We start from the raw sequence: 21873 nt of genomic DNA, 5'->3' as shown, positions 1-21873 counted from the left end.
AAAACATGAAGAGAAAACTGGATGAGGCCCAGTGTCTGGCTTTGACGAATGGCAGCTGGAAGGGAGAAGATGGTGTATGTGACTGTATTAAGTATGAGGTGTCTGTGGAAATAAGATACATGGGTCTTAAGTACAAGGAAGGATCTAGGTATAGACCTAGATAGAAGCCATCAGCACAGAGGTGGTAGCGGAAGCCACTTCAGAGAATGAGAATGAGAAAAAAGCTAAAGGAATATCCATTTATTGGGCAAGAATGGAGAAAAGCATATTAAAGGACAAAAAGCCTAGAACCAGCAGAAGGTGGGATCCAGAAACGAAGAGAAGGAAAACACATGAAAAGTAATAAACAGTATTAAATGCTACAGTTTCTGGCCTTTAGCCCTTGCTGGTCTGGTGGCTAGGACTCCTGGTTTTCATGCAGATGACTGTTAGTCACTAAGTCGTGTCCAACTCTCTGTGACCACATGGACTATAGCCTGCCAGGCTTCTCTGTCCATGGAATTCTCCAGGCAAGAGTACTGGAGTGGGTTGCCATTCCACTCTTTCTCCAGGAGATCTTTCCGACCTAGGAATTGAACCTGGGTCTCCTGCATTGTAGGCAGATTCTTTGCCAACTGAGCCACCAGGGAAGCCCCCATTAAATGCTATGCTGCTGCTGCCACTAAGTCGCTTCAGTTGTGTCCAACCCTGTGCGACCCCATAGACGGCAACCCACCAGGCTCCCCTGTCCCTGGGATTCTCCAGGCAAGAACACTGGAGTGGGTTGCCATTTCCTTCTCCAATGCATGAAAGTGAAAAGGGAAAGTGAAGTCGCTCAGTCGTGTCCGACTCCTAGTGACCCCATGGACTGCAGCCTACCAGGCTCCTCCGTCCATGGGATTTTCCACGCAAGAGTACTGGAGTGGGTTGCCATTGCCTTCTCCAATAGAGAGGGCCAAAAAGAGAAAAGAAAAAGAGAGCCAGAGACTGAGAAGTATCTTCAGGCTTTTGAGGTTAGACTACGGGTGTGTGTGGGTGCTCAGCCATGCCCAGCTCTTTGTGACTGCATGGACGGTAGCCCTCCAGACTTCTCATGGGATTCTCCAGATGAGAATACTGGAGTAGGTTGTCATTTCCTCCTCCAGGGGATCTACCCGACTCAGGGATCAAACCTGAGTCTCCTGCAGCTCCTGCACTAGAAGACTGATTATTTTACTGCTGAGCCATCTGGGAAGCCCTAGGCTACTGGTGGGGGATTCTAAAGAGAGTAATGGAGATATACCTGCCAAGCTGCAGTGGGGTAAGCAGAGGCAAAATGGGGAGCCATGACACAGTGAGGTGGTAAAAAGGGAGAGTGGTAGAGATTCGGGGTGTGCTCGTGTGAACGTGATGTAAAAACAGTATCGGAGAGTCAAAGCATGGTACACTTGCTGAGAAGAAGCCCTTTGGCCAGCCTGCTGGATAGTTCTTACACAGAAAGGAAAATAACTTGGTCATAAAGGTCCCGTGCTCTAAGGAAAGGCAAACACTAACAACTGAGGTTGGACAAGGGCTGGAACCCGTTTGTTACAGGTGAAGGTAAAATTGTTATTTTATAAATGAAAAACCATGCCAAAGATAGGAGGCTACCAAAACCACTGACTGGCCTCAGCAGAGAAATTCACAAAGAGCCTGGAATGGGCACTGTGGATCTTTATCACTAAACCTGACTGGGGTTAAATGGTATATTTCTGGGAATAACTCCTTGTGAGTCTTACCTTCCATGGAGCAGAAACAATGGTGGGCAAAATAAAAGCACCAAACAGAGCCTACCAGACACCATGAAGGAAGAGTGGGATGAGTCTATTTATAACCACTATCAAAACCTCAAGAATGCTTAGAAGGCCACCAGCAAATTTTTGCTGAGTTGAAATTTGCAAAGTTACTCTGCTTAAAATTCTCAAAGAACCTCATGATTGGAGTAAGAGAGATATCCATACTTTTTCCTAAAGATGTTGAAAGAATCTGAATAAGGAGGAGAACAAATAAGGAGGCTTGCAGAGTCATAAAGAAAGCTGACTAGTACTATCACTTCTTCACGTGAAGCATGCTACACCTTTGGGAGCTCAGGGACTTTGTAAAGGTTTCATGTTGACTCCTTATTATAAGCAAGCAAATTTTGCTCTAAACATGGAAAAAGACTCTTTATGACCTTACTTTAAGTCATTCATCTTATGAGGGAAAACAAAGTCAGAGACACAATTTACAAAATTGCAGAGCATGCCATAATCTAGTTGTACTTTCTTCAAAATCCACAACTTACAGTGGGAGTAGAAGGTCCACCTTAACAGGAGCAGGAACATTCATAAAAACTAAAATAGATCTTTGCTCAAAGTAACATGTACCCCTTGGGCCAAATAGACACTTAAGACACAAGAGCTCAAATTTCTGTAATCTGAACTCTGCTCTCAAAGCTATGCTCACTCAAGTCGATGTTATAATAACGAGTTGCTATTTTCCCACAGCTGTTTCAAATGTAAACAGTCAATCTAAAACCCAGTAGAGAGCCCTGTTTGTCTAATGTGTCTACTTCCATGTCCAGTTCTTCATAAAGCAAAGATTCATCCTCATCTCATGGGTATATACACACGTTACACACATACCTGTGTATCTTCTACCTGTCTGTCTGTCTGTCTGTCTGTAAAGCTCAGTGAAGTTCTAGTCTACTTAAGATGCTTTGAAAAAGATCAAGTACCCATAAGTCAGAAATGCCTACTGAGGACAAAGACCTTGAGATACATATGACCTGGAGTACACTTAAAGACAAGCGGACATCTGCACACATACAGAATCCATTTTTTAAAATTTACAGGAATTAAAAAATCCAGATACTAAAAGTCAGCCCAAAGTTAAAAAAAAAACCTTCAATAAAAGTAATCGAATATCAAACCATATTCAAGAAACCATTTAAAATGTTTACAAAGTTTTTTACTAATAAGGGAAAATAACCACATAAAGTTTTGAAAGGCACATATGATCATTCTAATTTTAAAACAGGAGGAAAAAAGAAATATACCAAAATTAAAAGTGGTTATCTCTGAATAGTGAGATAATGATTTTTTTTCCTTTATATTCATTTTTTTCTAAGTTTCCTGTGAGTGCTTCTTTTGAAATTAAAAAATAAATAAATAATGAACTGAATATTAGTTGAATAAGAATGAATGTTTTGGGACTTCTCTGGTGGTAGGGTGGCTAAGACTCCAAGCTCCCAATGCAGGGGGCCTGGTTTCAATTCCTGGTCAGGGAACTAGACTCCACATGCTGCAACTAAGACCTGGTGCAGTTAGGCAGCTAGCCAAGTTAAGTAGGTTAGTTTTTTAAAAAAAAAAAAAAAAAAAGGAATATTTTGGCAGACAAAGCAGTGATGCGGGGCCGAATACTGTTTTGACTCAATGTACATATGCACTTTATATATAAATATGAAAATTTAGTGCTACACACACTTGCTAAAACTCAGTGGAGCTGTTCCGGGAAGGAGGAGGAACCATCAAAAGTTGATAAATAGGAAAACAATCCTGTGACTAAAGGTATGGATTTACAGTGGGGAGAGCTTTGAATTCACATCACCATTTTCAAAGTAAAGTCTCACGTGTCAGTGAACCATGCCCTTAGGTCACCAAGTAAGTGAAGTACATTATATGGGGCCTTTTCTCCCCTGGAGTAATGAGAGATTAATAGAGAAAAACACATACACACACCCCTCTAAGCGCACACACCGATAGATAAGAGCTCCAGCTACAAATCTGGCCTGAGCTAGAAGGGTCAGCAGTACCTAAAATGAATGGAAGGAATCCAAGGATTAAACACAGTCTCCAAACTCCAAATCACTTACAGAACCACTCAACTCAAAAAGTCCCCAACTACTGGAGGGAAACTTTATTAAAAAAGAAAAAAAAAGGGGAATCCACATCAAAGCAGGGGTGAAAAAGCAGTGAGCGAGCCAAGGCCTGCTGTGTGGGGAAGGACACAAGGACACCCCACCAGCCCACCGCCGATCAGGTGATCAGTGGGAGCAGACTGACCTGCTTCAGCCCATGGTGCTGACAGCACTGCTAGTCTAGGGAGGGGAGAACAACACGCTAAGGAAGGGAGTGATACAGAAGAACCATACATAGGGCCTCTCAGTTCCCAGGGAGCACGGGAGATGATCACTGGGGTCAGGATTCTGCAGACTGGGGTTCTGGTCCTCACTGACTTCCTTCTGTGACCATGAACTGCTCATAGGAATGCTGAGCTCTGCCTTCTCATCTAAAAGGGGGATTAGATTGCCTGCCCCCATCTACCCTGACTGTAATGGACAATGAGATACTGGCTTCCCTCACCATGGAGAAAGGGGAGGATTTGTCCAAAGCTGACCAAAAACGGAGCTCTCTATCTCCATCTACTGCCCGTCCCATTACTGGAATGAACACCTCTCACCATCTGCACCCTGCGGGGAGGTGGGGGATGCCACCAGAAATAAGACGCCCATCCATTTGGTTAGTGCCCCCTCAGCTAGAGCCCAAGAATCTCTCAAGTTTGTTGGAACCAAATTACAAACAGATATAAGAAGTCACAAGTCAGTGCTGGATTCTGGGCCATTTCCCCCTTCCTAGCTGTGCTGTCTTAAGTAGAAGACTGTGAAAGTGTGAAAGTGTGAGTCACTCAGTAGTGTCTGACTCTGTGACCCCATTGACTATATAGCCTGTCAGGCTCCTCTGTTCACGAAATTCTTCAGGCAAGAATACTGGAGTGGGTAGCCATTCCCTTCTCCAGGGGATCTTCCTGACCCAGGGATCGAACCCACGTCTCCTGCACTGCAGGCGGATTCTTTCATCTGAGCCACCAGAGTCTCAAAGGAAAAGTCGCATGTACTCTTGAGCATTCATTACAGTGGGGGGCGACCTACCAAGTCTGGGAGACACAGCAGCAGGCCCAAGTCCAATGACCAATTTCTCCCTTCCTCTTAGAGCAAGAACATGCAGAGTTATGGCAGGAGGGTACTTAGGAGCTTGGTGGCAAAGTGGGCTCTCTCAAACTCAGAAAGGTTTTCTCAGGGGCCATTCCAGAATGCTTTCCTGCAACCATTTTAATGCCCCTATGTAAGACATCATGTCTCTAAAATAAGATTCTTGGGACTGCTGAAATGATCAACTCTGGCTACTCTTCTGTGTAGAGTGTCTTTCTGCTGTGACCTGACCTTATGAAATAAATAAATAAATAATTAAAACCACAATAAACAAACCAAAACACAAACTTGATAAAATGACAAGATGTCTGCTTTAAATTATATTCCTGGTCTGGGCTAACCCTGGGTCTGAAGAGAAGACTATACAATTCAGAAGCTGGACTATACACCTTGTGAGGTCCTATCCGGCTCTGTAATCCTGTTAGAGGCCTTAGCTAGATATCCAGGCCTCTCCTCTGCAGAAGGAAGCTGGCAGTCTTGCCTGTGCCCTGGTGACTTTGTTAAACACACATGCGTACATATGCAGGCCTTCCAGAGGTGGGTAAACACTGCCTACTGTAAGGAGAGACGCACAGTCGTCTACTGTGGCTCTGGACGCTGAGGGGACCTAAACAGGGCCTCTGTAAAACTAAACGCACTGGGAAACGATGCTCTAGCACGTCTTTGAAAATTCTGCAGCAGAAATTAAAGAATTATCTAACTAAATGGGAAGACATTTCATGTTCAGGGACTGGAAGGCTTAAGATTGTTAAGATGGCAATAGTGCCTAAAGCAATCTCCAGATTCAATACAACTCCTATGAAAATTCCAACAAACTTTTCTGGAAATGGAAAAGCTGATCCTCAAATTCCCACAGAACTGAAAGAGGCCCTGAACAGCCAATGACACTAAAAAAGAAGAACGAAGTCTGAGGACTCACATTTTCCGATCTTAAAACTTACTATGAAGCTACAGTGATCAAACTAGTTGCGTGTGATACTGGCATAGGACAGACACACAGATCAGTGGAACAGAACAGAAAGTCAAGAAATAAACCCATACATCTATGGCCAATCGATTTTTAATAAAAGCATTAAGTATTCAGTGCGGAACAACAAACAGTGCTAGGGCAACTAGGTATCTATATGTAAATAAAGAAGGTGCACTCAAACTCCCCTGCCCCACCTCACATCATATACAAAATTAACTCAACAACCTAAATGTAAAAGCTAAAACTATAAAACTCCTAGAAGAAAACACAGGAATAACTCTTCCTATGATCTGGATTTTGCAATGGATTCTTAAATATGACACCAAAACAGAAGCAACACAAGAAAATCACATTAGAACTTATCAAAACTTACTGCTTCAAACAGCATACTGAAGAAAGTGAAAAAAAAACTTACAGAATGGAACAAAATATTTGCAAGGCATTGAACTGGTAGAAGTCTGATATCCAGAACATACCAAGAACTCTTACAATTCAAGAACAAACAACTCTATTCAAAGATGGGCACAGGACTTGAACAAACACGCTCTTAAAAAAGATACACAAATGGCTAACAAGCACAAGCTAAGATGCTCATCCCTGTCAGTCACTAAGGAAATGCAAATCAAAGCCACACATCACTTCACATCCGCCAGGATGGCTAGAACTTAAAAAGGACAGACAACGCCAAGTGTTGACAAGGATGTGGAGAAATGAAGGCTCATACACTGCTAGTGGGAATGGAAAATGGCACAGCTGCTATGGGAACCAGTTCTGGCGTCTCCTCAAAAAGTTAAACATAGACTTCACCTTACGACTCAGTAATTCTATTCCTAGGTATACAAATACCCAAGAGAAATAAAACTTATGTTCATACAAAAACTTGTACACAACTGTTTATGGCAACACTATTCATAAGGGCCAAAAGGCAGAAACAACCCAACCGTTGTTGGGTGCATCAGCAAATTAACATTTTTGCATATCTAAAAAATGGACAATTCAACCATAAGAAGAAATGAAGTACTAATACATGCTACAATGTGGATAAATCCCAAAACATGCTAAGTGAAAGAAGTCAGACCCAATTATATGAAATATCCAGCGCTGGCAAATCCATGGGCAGAGAAAGCCGATTGGTGGTTGAGAGAGGCTGGGAGGAGGGGCACACAGGGAGGGAGTGGTTAATGGGGGACAGGGTTTTCTTTTGGTCTGACATAAAGTGAACTGCTTTAGAACTGGATACAGGTGGTGGTTACTCAATACTATGAACGTACTATGTGTCACTGAAATGCATATACTTTGAAAGGGTTATTATTTTCATGTTTCACCTCGTATTTTTAAAACATCTGCAGACAGGAACACAGTTCCCCAGTCTGTGTGTGTACCACTGGTATGGACATCACACACAGATCTGTCTCCTTTCAGTTCTAGAGCACTGCTAGAATGTCAAGTCAAACACCATGATGTTAAAAAAAAAGGACTGATGTGTCAAGGTGGTAAAATTATGAGTACCTTCCCCATTTTGATTTTTTTCTTCAATGCATGTACAAATAGACTTCCCTCCCTCTCTCTCTTTCCCCTTTGCATACGCCCAGACGGAACATACCGTATCAGGCTTTCTCCAAACTGACAAGACTGGAACTCTGTCCACCCTACCCTATGGCTTGTGAGCTTCTAGCAGTCACTTGGGCTTAATGGTCACCTCCGTCCCCCAGAAACAAATCCTCCCTTTGCTCTAAGAACTGAAGTTTTAGAGGCTTTTCTGGTTCCTTTTCCTTTTCTGAATTTACTTTCTTCTCTCTCCTCCACACTCCTGATCCTCCCTTTCAGGCTGCTATTTGTACTTCCTGCTACATGTCCTCTTTTCCCATTGCTATGTTTTCTCATGTTCATGACAAAAGCATGACAAATATTAAGCAGTTTTCCTTCTAACTTGCCTGGAATTTAAGGCCAATGTCTATTATAACATCTAAAAGCAATAACATGGGGAAGAAAGAAAAAAAAAGGTAAACAAAAATGAATCTTGATTCTACTTAAAGGAAAAAAAAAGAAAAACAAAGGAGGAAACCCACAGTTTCCATCAAATACTCACCTTTCTTTACTAATATAGTCTTTACAACCAAGAATTAGTTTTCAAATGCAACCTAAAAAACCCTCCTCATTGAGTAAGGCTGTATCAGGTGATGAATTTCACTCCCAGAACAAATATTTACCTAAAAAAATTACGTTCCTGATACTGTAAGAGCTGCCAAAGAACACCCATTCTAGTGGACTCCGGAGGGCCTGCTGAAGGCATTGCTGCTGAGTCGCTAGGCTGCATCTGACTCTTTGCAACCCCATGAGCTGTAGCCTGCCAGGCTCCTCTGTCCAAGGGATTTCCCAGGCAGGAATACTGGGGTGGGTGGCCATTTCCTTCTCAGGGGATCTTCCCCACCCAGAGATCGAACCCATGTCTCCTGCACTGGCAAGTGGATTCTTTACCACTGAGCCACCAGGGAAGCCCACTGAAAGCACAGCATTGTTCAAAAACTGTGCATTTTATAATTCGCTTCGATTTTAAATGAATGTCTGATCAAAACAGTATATTAAACAAATAACATTTTCACCTTTCCTCAGTTGATTTTAGCTTAGACATAGTGAGTTAAGATATGCCCCTTATTGAGAACATTTCTCACATTCTACTTTAACTTCATTCTTGCTTCTACTAGAGTGGAAGCTCACAGAGGGAGAGCACATATCCTGCTCATCTCCATTATCTCCTGCCTGGCAGGGGCTCTGCTAACTTCACGGCTGAATGAGCAGCTGCTCAAAGAGTTTTGTTGTTGCTGAAAGAGTATGACGCCTAATTCCCACGGGAGGGCTCTGGGACCCCGCTTCCCATACCTTCTGTCTTTTGTCTTCCTTCACTCATCTGTCCTCACCAGTTTGGTTGTTCTCCATTTACAAATGTATTTCCCTTCTTCAGCTGCTACTTCCTCTTATGAAAAGGCTTTACTGCCTGCCAGGAAGTTTAGACTTAACCTTAAACCACAATTGTAACTGCAACCACAATCATAATTGCCAACTGTCTCCTTGATCTATATTACGTACGGTCCCTTGGTTTGGTTTTATGTTCAACCATCCTGTTTATGCAAAAATATTATTTCCTTGAGGGCAGAAACACAACTCTCTGGGAGCCATAACTCTTGTCTTCTATGTCTCAGGGTCTGAATCATCCTAGACTCTGAAATCATTATACTTCCTATCCCAAAGTTCAGGAGACACTGAGAAACTAAGATAAAATTCTCAAGTGAAAGAATAAAGAGGTACACTCATAGAGGATATAAATCTGTAGAAAAAAATGTTATGTGTTATCAAATTAGAACTCTGGGAAGAAAAGAGACTCTCAAGCAAATAACTACATTTCCAGAGTTCTAAGAATTCCATGTTCATACACTGATGGCAATGAAAAGATTAAAAAATAAAAGCAGATTTCATTACTCTTCTGATGTGGCAGTTTTAAAACAAGGACTGTTTTTTAAAAAAAAAAAAAAAAGTGTTAAAAAAACACATATACTTTATGTACTGTCCCTATCAATAAGACACTTTTGGAAGATTTAGAAGAAATCATAGTAATAATGTGTCTTTCAAGTGGCACATACTTATTAAGTTTTATCATCACCATAAAAATATAATGGAATTAAGATCAGTCTATTATGGGATATGAGAAAAAAATCTCAGATTCTAGGGAGCAGACTGTTCATAGTTCTAGCAAACATGGATAAAGAATGAAAACCATCTCTCAACATCTTATATCCAGCAGTTTGCTTTTTTTAAATGTAGCAAATTTAGCTCCATTTTTACAACGAACAGTTTTCACTCATGTGGCTGACAGACATGGTTTGGGATAAGAACTGGGAGTTCAGAATCTATACTTTTGGGTGATGGGACATACCTGTTCTGATTCTTAAAGCGATGGAATTCCAATGCCCAAGTGAGTAAAAAAATTGGGGCTGGAAAGCAACAAAACGGATCCAAGTCTCTGATCCATTTCTGCCTTAATGACCTCCTGTGGCATCTAGCAAACCATTGGTTCTACTGAAACCAGGAAGATTCCCCCAGAAGAAACATAGGGAGGAAAGCGCAACCATGAGGAAAGGAGACAAACAAAGAGTTAATTCACTCTACCAACCCAATCTCCTTCTCAAAGACTCTGTCCTCCATGGTAGCCTGCCACGTTCCACCCAACAGCAGCTGCTCATGATAATCAATGTCTGACAGATCAGAGAAAGCCCTTAATGTGTCGCCAAGGGGCAGTTCAACAGATGGTATGGTGACTTACAACCAGAATCATTAATTACACTCTCTTATTAGTCCCGGGGCACAGGGCTAAAAACGCTTCCTCAGTGAAAGATGAGCATTTCAGATAAATGACCGTCTGGTACTGCCCATGAAACTCCCCTTAGGATTTCTGATCAGTGCTGATTTCTAAATCTAAGCCATACTATTTTTATATCTCTTTCCCATCTTCCACTCTCAAGCTGGCTAGGAATATGAAGTTCCCACTAGCACTACCCATCACAGCTCCCGTAATCATTGCAGGTAACAACATGGGAAGAAGTGCCATCTTTCATTTCTCTGCACAAGTCAAATGACTGTGTTGAAAGGCAAACATAATCCTGGCAGCCTCAGGGCTAGCTCACTTTTCCGTCCCTCTGGGCCTGAGAAAGTATTTTTTGAGTGCAGGGTTGGCAGATGGGGACAAACCCCCGACTTCCTTGATCTACTCTGTTTCCTGTAAGAAATGACTTGATTCTTCAACTCAAAACTGTCTCCCCTTCCCAAGCCACTGGTTGCAACTCTTCTCTACGTCTCTTTGAAAAAAAGAAAGGCAGAAACTCCTAAAAAGGAAGCCTAGCTGCAGGATGAAAGCAAAAGTTCCCAGATATCCATACTGCTGGTTCAGTTATCAAAGGACTGAGATAAACTGCCAGGTATTTAATTAAGCCAGACAAATGCATGGAGAGAAATTAGTTCTGGAGCCGCTCTCCAAGGGCATTCAGACAATGTCAACTCAGGGTAAAAATCAGCTCCTTCTCAACAGTTTGAGAACTGGGCTCCACAAACATTATTAGGTTTATGTGGAATTCTAGAACAGACTGCAGACAGAGCTTGGAGGCACACTACTTACTAGCCTTAGCAAGGATACAGGGTGGAAATAAATCTCAATATAATCCAAAAGAAAGTTTTAAGCATTTCCCAAATGCAGTCATTCCTTGGCTGTGCTGAATGACTACTCTTCTCAAAACTCAATCTACAATTGTTTTTCTTGAAATATGAGTTCAAACTAAAGCAATGAGACCCTAAATGCTATGATTTAAGACTTCATTGCTTCCTTTCTGCATTCCACTTTGTTCTTTCCTGGACATATAAAAACACGACTTCGATTTTCAACTTGGTTTAAATCATTAGAGTATCTGATGGATGTTCTCATCTCATGAAAGAAAAAACTGTGCTCATTAAGGCATAATAAAACCCTCCTAACGTGGGCTCCAGGAAGGTAAACCTGGGGAGTTTGGGTCTGCCTTGCAGTGTACTCACTTCCAGTTTTTTCTCCTTTTCTGACAAAACGTCTTTCTGGTTCTGGGTGTACTCCACCAACATCCGAGCCAGCTGGCGTCGGTCTTCCAGCTCCGCCGCCAGGCGCCCGTTATATTCGGCTAGTAACAGACATGCTTCATCTACTGTTTTTGAAAGACGTTCAGCTGCCTCTTTGTCTAAATACAAATCAAACCAAAAAGAGAGAGACAATAAATAATGACACAGGCATAATTGCAAACACTTCTGGGGGACGTTAGCAGTTTCTCCCCTAACACTCAAATCCAAGAATAGGCTGGAACCTGTAGACAATGGACTGGCTGGCAGAAAAATCAAAGGTACTCACTCCTGTCAATAAGATGGGACCTTTCCGAACTACCTGAAGTGAGGCAATTGTATAAAGAGGTGAATCTGACAAAGGACTTCAAAATGCCTATTCCTATAAAAGCTCTACAAATAAACAGATTTAAGGTTATAGGTGAAATAATATTTCCCCATCTCTGAAAATTTCAAAACTGCTTTCTTCATATTACATCATTAAACATTCTTTGCATATCCATCTGAAATACAAAACTAAGCACCCATTTCTTGAGTGTGAAAACTAAAACAATGAAAGCTACACAACAGATTCAGTATCGTTGGCTTTGCTGGGAAGCTGCGGACTCAAAACCATACCTCTAAAATGGACCTATAGGGACTTCCCTGGTGGTCCAGTGGTTAAGACTTCCCCTTTCAATGCAGGGGGTGGGGGTTCAATCCCTGGTTGGACAGCCAAGATTCCACATGCCTCACGGCCAAAAAACCAAAACATAAAACAGAAGCAACATTATAACAAATTCAATAGACTTAAAAAAAAAAAAGCTTGATTAAAAATAAATAAATAAAATGGACCTGTAAGATTCTATTTCTTAATGTGTGTAAGCATTAAACCTTTTTTGTTAAGCAAAATATAGAATCTGATAAAATAGAAGCTTTTAAATGCTTTTGAATGCGACTCATGCTAAGAAATACACTTTATATAAATATATATTAAAAAAGAAACCAAAGTTTCATTAGACAATACTTCCTTCAGTGTGAGCAGAGCATTCTATCTGCCATCTCATTAAAAAAAAAAAGAAAAAGGATGGTTATTATCTACCAGACTGACTTCAGGCCCAATTAATGGGTTGCAACTCATTGTTTGAGGAAGAAACTGCAAAAGAATCGAAGCATAAGAAAGGGTATCCTTGGGAAAAAGTGGTGAACCACACTAAACCTCAGGAAGTAAGAAAAGACAAAGGATGATTTGTATTTCAAAAAACTGGTATGATTAAATACGTGTGGGGACGGTGAGAGTAATACTTAAGTATGTATGTTGTTCTTGCTGTTGTTCAGCTGCTAAGTCGTGTCCAGCTCTCTGCAATCCCATGAACTGCAGCACCCGAGGCTTCCCTGTCCTTCACTATCTCCCTGATTTTGCTCAAACTCATGTCCATTGAGTCGGTGATGCCATCCAGCCATCTTATTCTCTGTCGCCCTCTTCTCCTCCTGCCTTCAATCTTTCCCAGCATCAGGATCTTTTTTAATAAGTCAGCTCTTCACATCAGGTGGCCGATAGTACTGAAGCTTCAGCATCAGTACTTCCAGTGAATATTTGGGGTTGACTGGTTTGATCTCCTTGCTGTAAAATGGACTCTCAAGAGTCTTCTCCAACACAACTGAAAAGCATCAATTCTTTGGCACTTAGCCTTCTTTATGGCCCAACTCTCACATTTGTACATGACAACTAGAAAAATCATAGCTTTGACTATACGGACTTGGCAAAGTGATGTCTCTGCTTTTTAATATGCTGTCTAGGTTTGTCATAGCTAAAAAGGCTTTAAAGGATCAAGAGAGTTCGGTGCTTTGAAACAAAGCACTAGAGACGCCAGTAGTTCCATGGGATAAACTGAAAGTGAGTGTCAATGATACAGATCTGTTGCTTCTTCTGAATACAGGTGGGCAAGGTGAGAGAGTTCAGCACAATCACAGGTAACCCGGATTTAAGAATTCCCCACAGAGTTTCTCTGGCAAACAGTGCCTGACTATTAGATGCTGCCTCAATATGAATACTGGAAGGTGAACTGTTAAGGGATTCCGAATTAGGCCTGATGCCAAAAATCAGGTACTTCTAGGCTCCTCAGGGACAAGGAAACAACAGGATGTTCTTGGTGGAGGAGGAGTGAGCCAAAGAGAAAACAGAGAGAGATGATTTCAGTCACTGAGGGTAAAGAGGACAGCGAAACTTATTCTTCTAGACTGGTGGCACAGTCTAGGAACAAGTTGCTGGGGTCGTTAGGTTGGTTACCTTCGTCACTGCTGAACTATTTTTGTAATGGTTAATGTCATTAAAATGTTTCAGGGCCTGTGGCAGGAAATGACAAGTAAAACACTACTTTTTGAGATTAAAAAGAAAAACAATTGTCACACTCCATGAAGTTGTACAAGGGAAATAATTCATTCAAATAATTACAACCCAGAAAAAGAACCCGTGACAGTTTTATGAGCCAAAGAAAAAAATGCAGTCGAAATGTAGCAGCGAGATGCTCACTTGGATGAACTTACCTGTGGCTACCCTCAAATGCTCTGCCCTCCCAAGTCCACAAACAAGGGCTATGTGCCTCTTTCAGCCACCCCTTCACTTACGCATGGGCATCCCATCTGCTTCTTCCAAGACTCCACTGTCTGGGACTGCCACCTGGCCTTTCCCCAGCTCCATCACGACTCTTCCCCGAGAAGCATCCTCACTGGCACGCACACACACTGCTCTGTCTCCTGACCACGTGTCCCTCCCCAGCTCCTGGGCCGCAAGCCTGATCCTCTCACAGCAGCGCTACTCAGTAGAGCCGTCTCTCCTCCCGGTACCCACCTTCTCTCCCGGCAGGTCACTAAACTCACTCGCATCAGACTTTTATACCCCAAACCCTCCAATTAGCCTGACATATAAGCAGACTCCTATTGTGTGTCCAGCGATGTTCTAGGCTCTAAGCCAACAGGTAACACAAAAGACAAAAACGTTCTGCCTTCAAGTTTACATTCTCAGGGAGGAAGAGAAATAAATAATACACTATATTTTACTTATTTACCAGCTGAATATAAGAACTCTAGAGAACAATAAGGCAAAGCATTTGGAAGGAGGTGGTGAGAGAACAAGTCATGTGACCATCTGGGGAAGATCACTCCAGGCAGAGGAAACAGTCAAGTACAAGGGCCTTGGAGAGTGCCTGGCAAGGAGCCCACATGACCAGAGTGTTCGAGCAGAGTGGGGCATGATCCAACTTCTATTTCAGTGGATCACTCCGGTTACTATGCTGAAGACAGACTGATGGTGGGTAACAGAGCCAGCAGGGAGAGCAGACAGGAGGCTACTGGGATAATTCAAGTGAAGATGGTGGAGACTCCCAGCAGGGGGCAGCAGCGGAGGTGCTAACAGGTGTCAGGGTCAAGCTGTAGTTCAGATCAACAGGAATGAGGAGAGGGTCATCTACTGAGATGGGGAAGACCATGAGACAAAACTGGAGGGAAGAGGAGAAGTTTGGTTTGGGACAGGTCAAGTCTGAAATGTCTTTCAGGATATCCAACTAAGTAACACTCAGAGCAGGAGGCTGGATGTATGGGTCTCAAGTTCAAGGGAGAGGTCAACCCTACAGATGTAAATTAGGGGATCATTAGCACAAAAATTGTTATTTAAAGTCAGCAAACAGGATGAAAGGAACTGTCAGTGAAACTAACTAGGAAAGAGAGCTAATTACTCAAAATTAAGAGAAGGAGAAGGGAAGAAATCAACAAAGGAGCCTGAAAAGAGAAGAGACTAGAGAGGAATGCTAGGAGACACGGGGTTCCCAGCTTCCTCCTGCTGCCAGCAAAACAGCATCAGAAACTTGGTGACTTAAAACAGCACAAACGTATTATCTTGACATTTATTATCACAGCCCTTTCCTCTATCTTCAAAATGCATCTCTCCAACTTCTGCTTCCCCAGTCACATCTCTTACTCCTGCTCTCCTTTCTCTTCTAAGGACCCGGCCTACTTGAGAATAACCTCCCCACCGCAAGATCCTTCACTCAACCACATCCACAAAGTCCCTTTTCCTATGTAAGACAGGCTCTAAGGATTAGGACATGGACAGTTGGGGAGAATCATTATTCTGCTTACCACACCAAGTGAGAAAGTATTTTTAGGAAGAAGAAATGATCAACTGGGCCAAATTAAGAATGGGCAAAAATATATAAGGCCTTGATAAGACTAGTGGGGACGGGGCACACTCTGTCCCCCTTCTGATGTCTATGTCAGAAGCTTTCTCTGTCCCTTTTTATACTTCAATAAAACTGCTACACACACACACACACACACACAAAAGAATAGGCAGAAAAAGTTCACCACTGAATTCAGCAACATGGAAGTCATCAGCCAACACTGATAAGAGCAGTCAGTAAAGTGAAAGCAAAAGGGGCGGGGCGAAGAACAGAGACAGGTGAGTGTGCGCCATCTATCTAGAATGTTTAGCTACACAACAAAGGAGACAATAGCTGGAAGAAGGTATCAGCCCAAGAAAAAAAAATTTTCCCACATGGGAAAAAAATATGTATTTTTATGCTATGGAGAATGACCCAGTAGAGGGGGGGGGAAGAAACAAAACAAAACAAAACTGGAGATGTAGGAGAAAAGGGGAGAACTGTCAGAGCAGTGCCCTTGGCGGGTAAGAAGAAACAGGCTTACTAGGCAAGGGGCTGCTTTAGAAAGCAGCATGCTCATCCACAGAAATAGGAAGAAAAGTTAGCCAATGTTTATCATTTGTTTTGCCCAGCCACATACAATTGTTAGCGGTGGCCGCCAGGAGCTGGGGGTGGGTGGGGACAGTGAATTGTTACTTTAATGATAAAGAGCTTCAGTTCTGCAAGATGGAATGAGTTCTGGAAATTGGTTGCACAACATGAATGTACTCAGCACTTCTGAATGGTACACTTCAGAATGGTGAAGATGGCAAGTTTAGTGAGGTGTATTTCACCATAATTAAAAACCAAAATAAATAAACAATTTTAAAAAGCTGTGTAAGTCCTTTAAGTCAGTGAAGACAGACAAATGCAATTACACACACTGCTAATTTTATATTGACTTGTTTTCAATTTTGCAGATTGTGATTCAAAAAGTTGGGTTTTTCCAGGAGACTACAGGGTGAACGGGAAAAAGAGCGAAAGACCCTCACGGTGTGTGTGAAGGGTGATTACAAAGACCCGAGGCTGAGTTACAGAGAGCACGGAGCCAGGAGGGGGCTAAAGCCCAGGAAAAGGGGGAAAGATCAACAGCCTGTGGGCTCAACAGGTCGTTCGATCCAGTGGGTTTGATGGCTGGGGTGAGGGCAGTAGAGCGAGCGAGCCGAGAGGCTGTGCTGTGTTCTCCAGCTAATCCACTCCAGCCTGAAGGTCTTCCCGCCCGCTCTGTCTGGGTAGCACTGCCTTCCCTCACATCTCCTCACAGCTTGCTTCCTAAACGGGGTGGGGGGGGGGGGGGCGGGCGGAGTGGAACTCACGCTCACGCCTTCCTCTTGACTGACCACGAATAAAGCAGGAAGAATGTCAAGTGCCCCTGTTTAATTGGGGGTGATCATCACAAAGGCAAGATGATATGATTAAAATACAAACCCAGGGTTCTCAGCTGAAGAACCTCGAGGGGGTGTGGCAGGGTACAGTGTAAAAATCATGACACTGAGTCATACATTTTTTTTTTTTTTTGTTAAGAGGGTCATGAGTTTAATGCTTCCCCCTCCTTTGCCCTCCTACACACACAGTTTGTACCCTGGTTTCAAAAGACCTTACCTGAACTGAGTACCACAGGCTGTGGCACGCTAGCATTTCTGCAATAATTCCTAGAATCACTATTCAAGATCAGACTATTCCAGCAGCTCCTTTGTTCAGTCTGTGAGTTATGTTTGCAAATCTTAAGACAATAGAGAACCCAGCTCCAGGTGGAAGGTCTGTATCTGCAGATGTTGGCATGTCCCGGGGTCTGATGCACTGGAGTTATGTTCCCCCTCCCTCATCGTTCACCCAACCTCTAACTTCTCACCTGTTATTTTTTCCAAAAGAGAAACGTCTTGCACTTCCTGGGGTAAAGAAGCAATTTTCTGTCGGACAGTAGCATCCCCCGATGCAGCATTTTCTAGGTCCTGCAAAGCTTTGATCAGCTCCTCAGTCTGTACAAGGAAAACACAGACAACACTATCCATGAAGACGTGTGGGGATGTGGGGTTTAGAGAAACTTAGCTGGAGTTCAACAAGGTGAAGGCGAATTCTAAAAATGATCATCCTTGACATTTAGAAAAGAACCACTGTCCTTACTCCAGAGTGTATACTGAATCAGTGATACGAATTCTAAGAATGCACATAGTATTTCTAAATATGAAGCAGAACACAAATGAAATTCTACATAACTGTGAAAAAGATTTTTTTCTTGAAGAGTGTGTTTTTGGCAACTTAAGAAAATGGAGTCTGGTTTATATTGCTTAGTTTCAAAGGATGCATGATCTCTAGTATAGAACAGCTTCCAGTTTAGAGTAAAGGAACACGTACCAAATGCTCTAGCAACCTGTGTGCTGACTGATTAAATGAAAAGACACTAGCTACTTCAATTCTTTCCTGGATTTGCTCTACAAAATGAATGCCACAAAGATGATGTTTTTGATTTCAGCAGCCACTACCAAAATTAAATGTGTCAAGCTCATTAATTATAAACAAAGAGGGAAGAAAACAAAAAAAACCCCAAACAAACCAAGAATGCATATTCTGTGTATACCAAAAAGGGTTTTTAATTGTCAGGGAAACATACAACACTGACAGGTGAGCTAGTTCACAGTGACCCCCCAGAGTACCATGGCGATGGCAGTCAGGTTATCCTGAAAGTTGGTCATTTGGGCTGTTCTCTTGAAAGTTTTTAAATGCAAAGATACATGGCCTAATACTGTTTTCATTTAACTCCAAGGCTAATCTGACATCTTAACGTAACACAAATCAGACATGCTTTCTATTTACACAGGCCTTAAGCACACTCATGTGTAATAAAATAAAGCTGCATTAGGCAGAATAAGAGGCAATGAAACTCAGTGAAATGTGTATGGGCTTTGAAGTCAGCCAGGCCCAGATTCAATTAAAACACCAAGTTACTTAATTTGTCTCCTTGAGACTCACTTTCTTTGACTGTAAATGAATACATAAATAAACAGCTAAAACGAACCAACCATAGAGTTCATGAACTAACTTACACAAGGGGGTCAAACAATGCAAATAAATGGCTAAAAACTCAGTCAATGCTAGCACCTGGTCTAATATTTAAGTAGGCTACAGTGTGGCAAATTTGCTGTTTCTACACAGACTATCCTTAGATACTAACATGTTGTTTACTTATAAGACAAGCCATGGTAGAGGACTTCTGAGTGTCTTTGTAACATCTACCGGTTTACAAAAACTGCTTTTAAAGAATATTTTAAATTTCTAGGAATGAAAAAACGCCAAATCCAATTACTCTGTAAAACACAAATCCATCCCAGAGTTGAGGCATGCAAAGACAAAATCAAGCCTGCTTCACGACGTGGATCCTGCACCCAGTGCCAACGGTGGCCCTCCAGTGATTCCATACCATTGATCACTAGCTCCACCTTGTGGTCAGAATCTTCAACTAGGGGGCACTTCAAGCCATTCGGCCCTATGCTCTGGGGGTCAGAACATACCAAGAGGGGTCCTGCAGAAGGATCTTGGGGGGAGTAGCTTCCAGGATAGTCGTCATCCTCCTCCTCTTGTATTTGCTGAAAAGTTCGCTTCAGAGATTTCTTCTCCTCTGTTGCTAGAGGAAAGAAAAAAGTGATACACGTGGGTCACTGCAGCCTGAAGAAGTAGGTCAAATGCTAAGCACAATGGGTCACAAGTAAAAAAGGGTAAAAGAGTGTACCTTTCCAGAGATGGCTTAACATTAACCCTAATGCCACTTATTTTCAAGTGGTGGTAATTCCATACATTATTGAGAAGAGTCAAAATGGCCTCAGTTAGTCATCTCAGATTGATTCACTGGAAAAACACCACCAGAAAAAAGCATCTAAAAGTGAAACTTACCAAACTAACACATTTCACTAAAAACCTCATTATCTTTAAAAGAAAACAGAAAGTTAACAGGAAAAGTAAAAAGGTAACAAACCTCATCAGAAAATATAATGAAGAAGCAAGCCAATGAGTGCCAAGGTCTGGAGAGACTATACCGTGTGTAAAATGAGAGACTTCGCACTGTCTGGGATCATTTCAGAAAATAAGCAGTAGAGAGAGACCCATCGATAAGGCTGTATCAAAAGCTCTAAAAACAAATACCCTTTAAATCATCCCTTTAAGAACAAAACAAACCTAGTTTTCCATTAAAATTTAAAATAACCATTGCTGAGCATGATGATACTACTTAGAGAAATGACCTAAGTCAACATTTTAAAATTAACCACTTTTGAGGCTAACGGGTTACATTTTTTCATTATCTGTATCATGTGCTCTTAAATTTTTATGATCGATGTATTAATTCCAAAGTCATCCCTTTTGCATTAAATTGGACAATACAAAATAAATGCCAAACTACTGAGGGACATAAAGCTAAACGAGAAATTCAAGTTTGTAAAGTAAAGAAACTATTGGACGCCTAACATACGCCGGGAATTCCAACAGTTTCTTTACATTTGATCCTTTCAACAATTCTAAGGGGCTGTGTGTCTCCATTTTATAGGTGAGAAAATGAAGACCCAGAGAGGCTAAATAACTCATGTAATGGTATGATTTCAACATCTGTGTTCTTTCCACTGAACTCAACTAAAACTTACTTAGTGCCACACAACTATCCTCTCATCTTGTCAAGTGAAAGGCACCACGCACCTGCCTCAGAACTCTGTGAGTTATAAATAGGACACGGATACTTTCTGCTTAATTCAACATTCTCTTCTGGAACCCAGGATGTATCTCCTGTTGTCTACCTTACATATTAACTGAGCAAACTATGTTTGACATGAAAGCCAAGTCAATATCATGGGTTTCATTTTTTTTTCTTAATGTTTTGTTTGCTCTACTAAAGAAGAGAAACAGCAGCATTTGTACGACAGGCAGTCCTGTCTTTGCACTATTCTATTATGCACAGATTTATTACCATGGTTTGGTTAAATAACACCATTCCCCCAACAACACACTTTAAAATTTCAGTTGTCATGGTGTATTTACTCAGAGTAACTGCATCAACAACAAACCTTGCTGCTAACTTTGGTCCACAAATCACTATGTAAAAAACAGAAGGGCATCATGATTAGTGACCACATCACTTCTTTCAAGGTCAGTAACTGGTCACTGTTATTCAGTTCACACGTAGGCAACAAAGTGTTCAGTCGTGTTGTTAGTCTCCCAGTGTCAAAATCCACATGACATTTTATAAAAATAATCAAAACAGGGAACTGACTGACAAAGATGAAAGAGCAACAAAGAAACTAAAATTAATGCTGGAAATGAAATTCACATGAAACATAAATGGGGCTGTACAAGAGACAGCTGGCTGTAGGGATGCGGACCCTTGTCATGTTCTTCAAGAGACTCTGGATTCATAGCCAGAGGGAACTTAGTGAAGGCTAACTTATCAACATAAATGAAGAAAGTGGTTGTGATGAAAAGAATGACAATGTCCTAGAGGAAGTGATGCTGACAAAATTCACTTTAGACGAACGCTTAAGAGATATTTCACAACACTGAAAGCACAAAGGAAAAAATGCTGGAAACTGATCCAAAGTCAGGAAGGAAAATGACAAAGATGGAAAAGATGCAACAAGCTTTGTTCAAACACACTTGATAAGTCTGTTACAGAGAAATAAACATTGTAACTCATGTTTCTAATTTATGTTAAAACATGCTAAATAAGCCTTTATTTTACTTTCTTGTTTTTCTTATACAATTGTGATCAACAGTGAGTTTTTCTTTCTTTGACAAAACAGAACAACTGTAACTTTCCCCACTGATTATTAAGATCACTCTGGATGGTTTTCAGCTTGACCAGTCATTTTTACAGTCCTACACTATGCAAAGCAAGCATGGCTGTATTTTTCAAACAGAAAACCTGTAAGGCTACAATTTGCATATGAAATATATAGCAGTAATTTGCATACAGTGGCTGCCTCAGTAGTGTGTAGAGTGTGGTACGACCCCGTCAGCATTCACTCACTACAGCATCAAAATGGCTATGTTTGTTTAGTAGCCATAAGAATGTAAGCACAGGAGCAGAAAAGAATTTATAGTATTGTTCTGTTCACTTTCAAACACCTAGAAGAGAATGCTCCATAAATAAC

At 41.7% G+C, this 21873-nt stretch overlaps 1 protein-coding gene across 6 annotated transcripts in view; it reads right to left on the bottom strand.

Moving 5' to 3' along the window:
- Positions 1–21873, bottom strand: part of RPRD1B (regulation of nuclear pre-mRNA domain containing 1B) — a 74724-nt gene that overhangs the window by 33927 nt on the left and 18924 nt on the right. For all 6 annotated transcript variants that reach the window (XR_009690124.1, XR_009690125.1, XM_061127260.1 and 3 more), the window contains 3 exons: positions 19252–19364; positions 17595–17721; positions 11514–11689 (listed from right to left, as the gene is read on the bottom strand). Coding sequence is in view for 4 of the 6 variants with exons in the window: in XM_061127260.1 (XP_060983243.1) it covers positions 11514–11689; positions 17595–17721; positions 19252–19364 (416 nt within the window). In the remaining 2 variants the exon portion in view is untranslated. The remainder of the gene's footprint in view (positions 1–11513; positions 11690–17594; positions 17722–19251; positions 19365–21873) is intronic.

Source organism: Dama dama, chromosome 23 (assembly GCF_033118175.1).
Source record: "Dama dama isolate Ldn47 chromosome 23, ASM3311817v1, whole genome shotgun sequence".
Classification (NCBI taxonomy): domain Eukaryota; kingdom Metazoa; phylum Chordata; class Mammalia; order Artiodactyla; family Cervidae; genus Dama; species Dama dama.
Note: the sequence above shows the minus strand (reverse complement) of the source record. Positions and strands in the feature narration are given on the sequence as shown.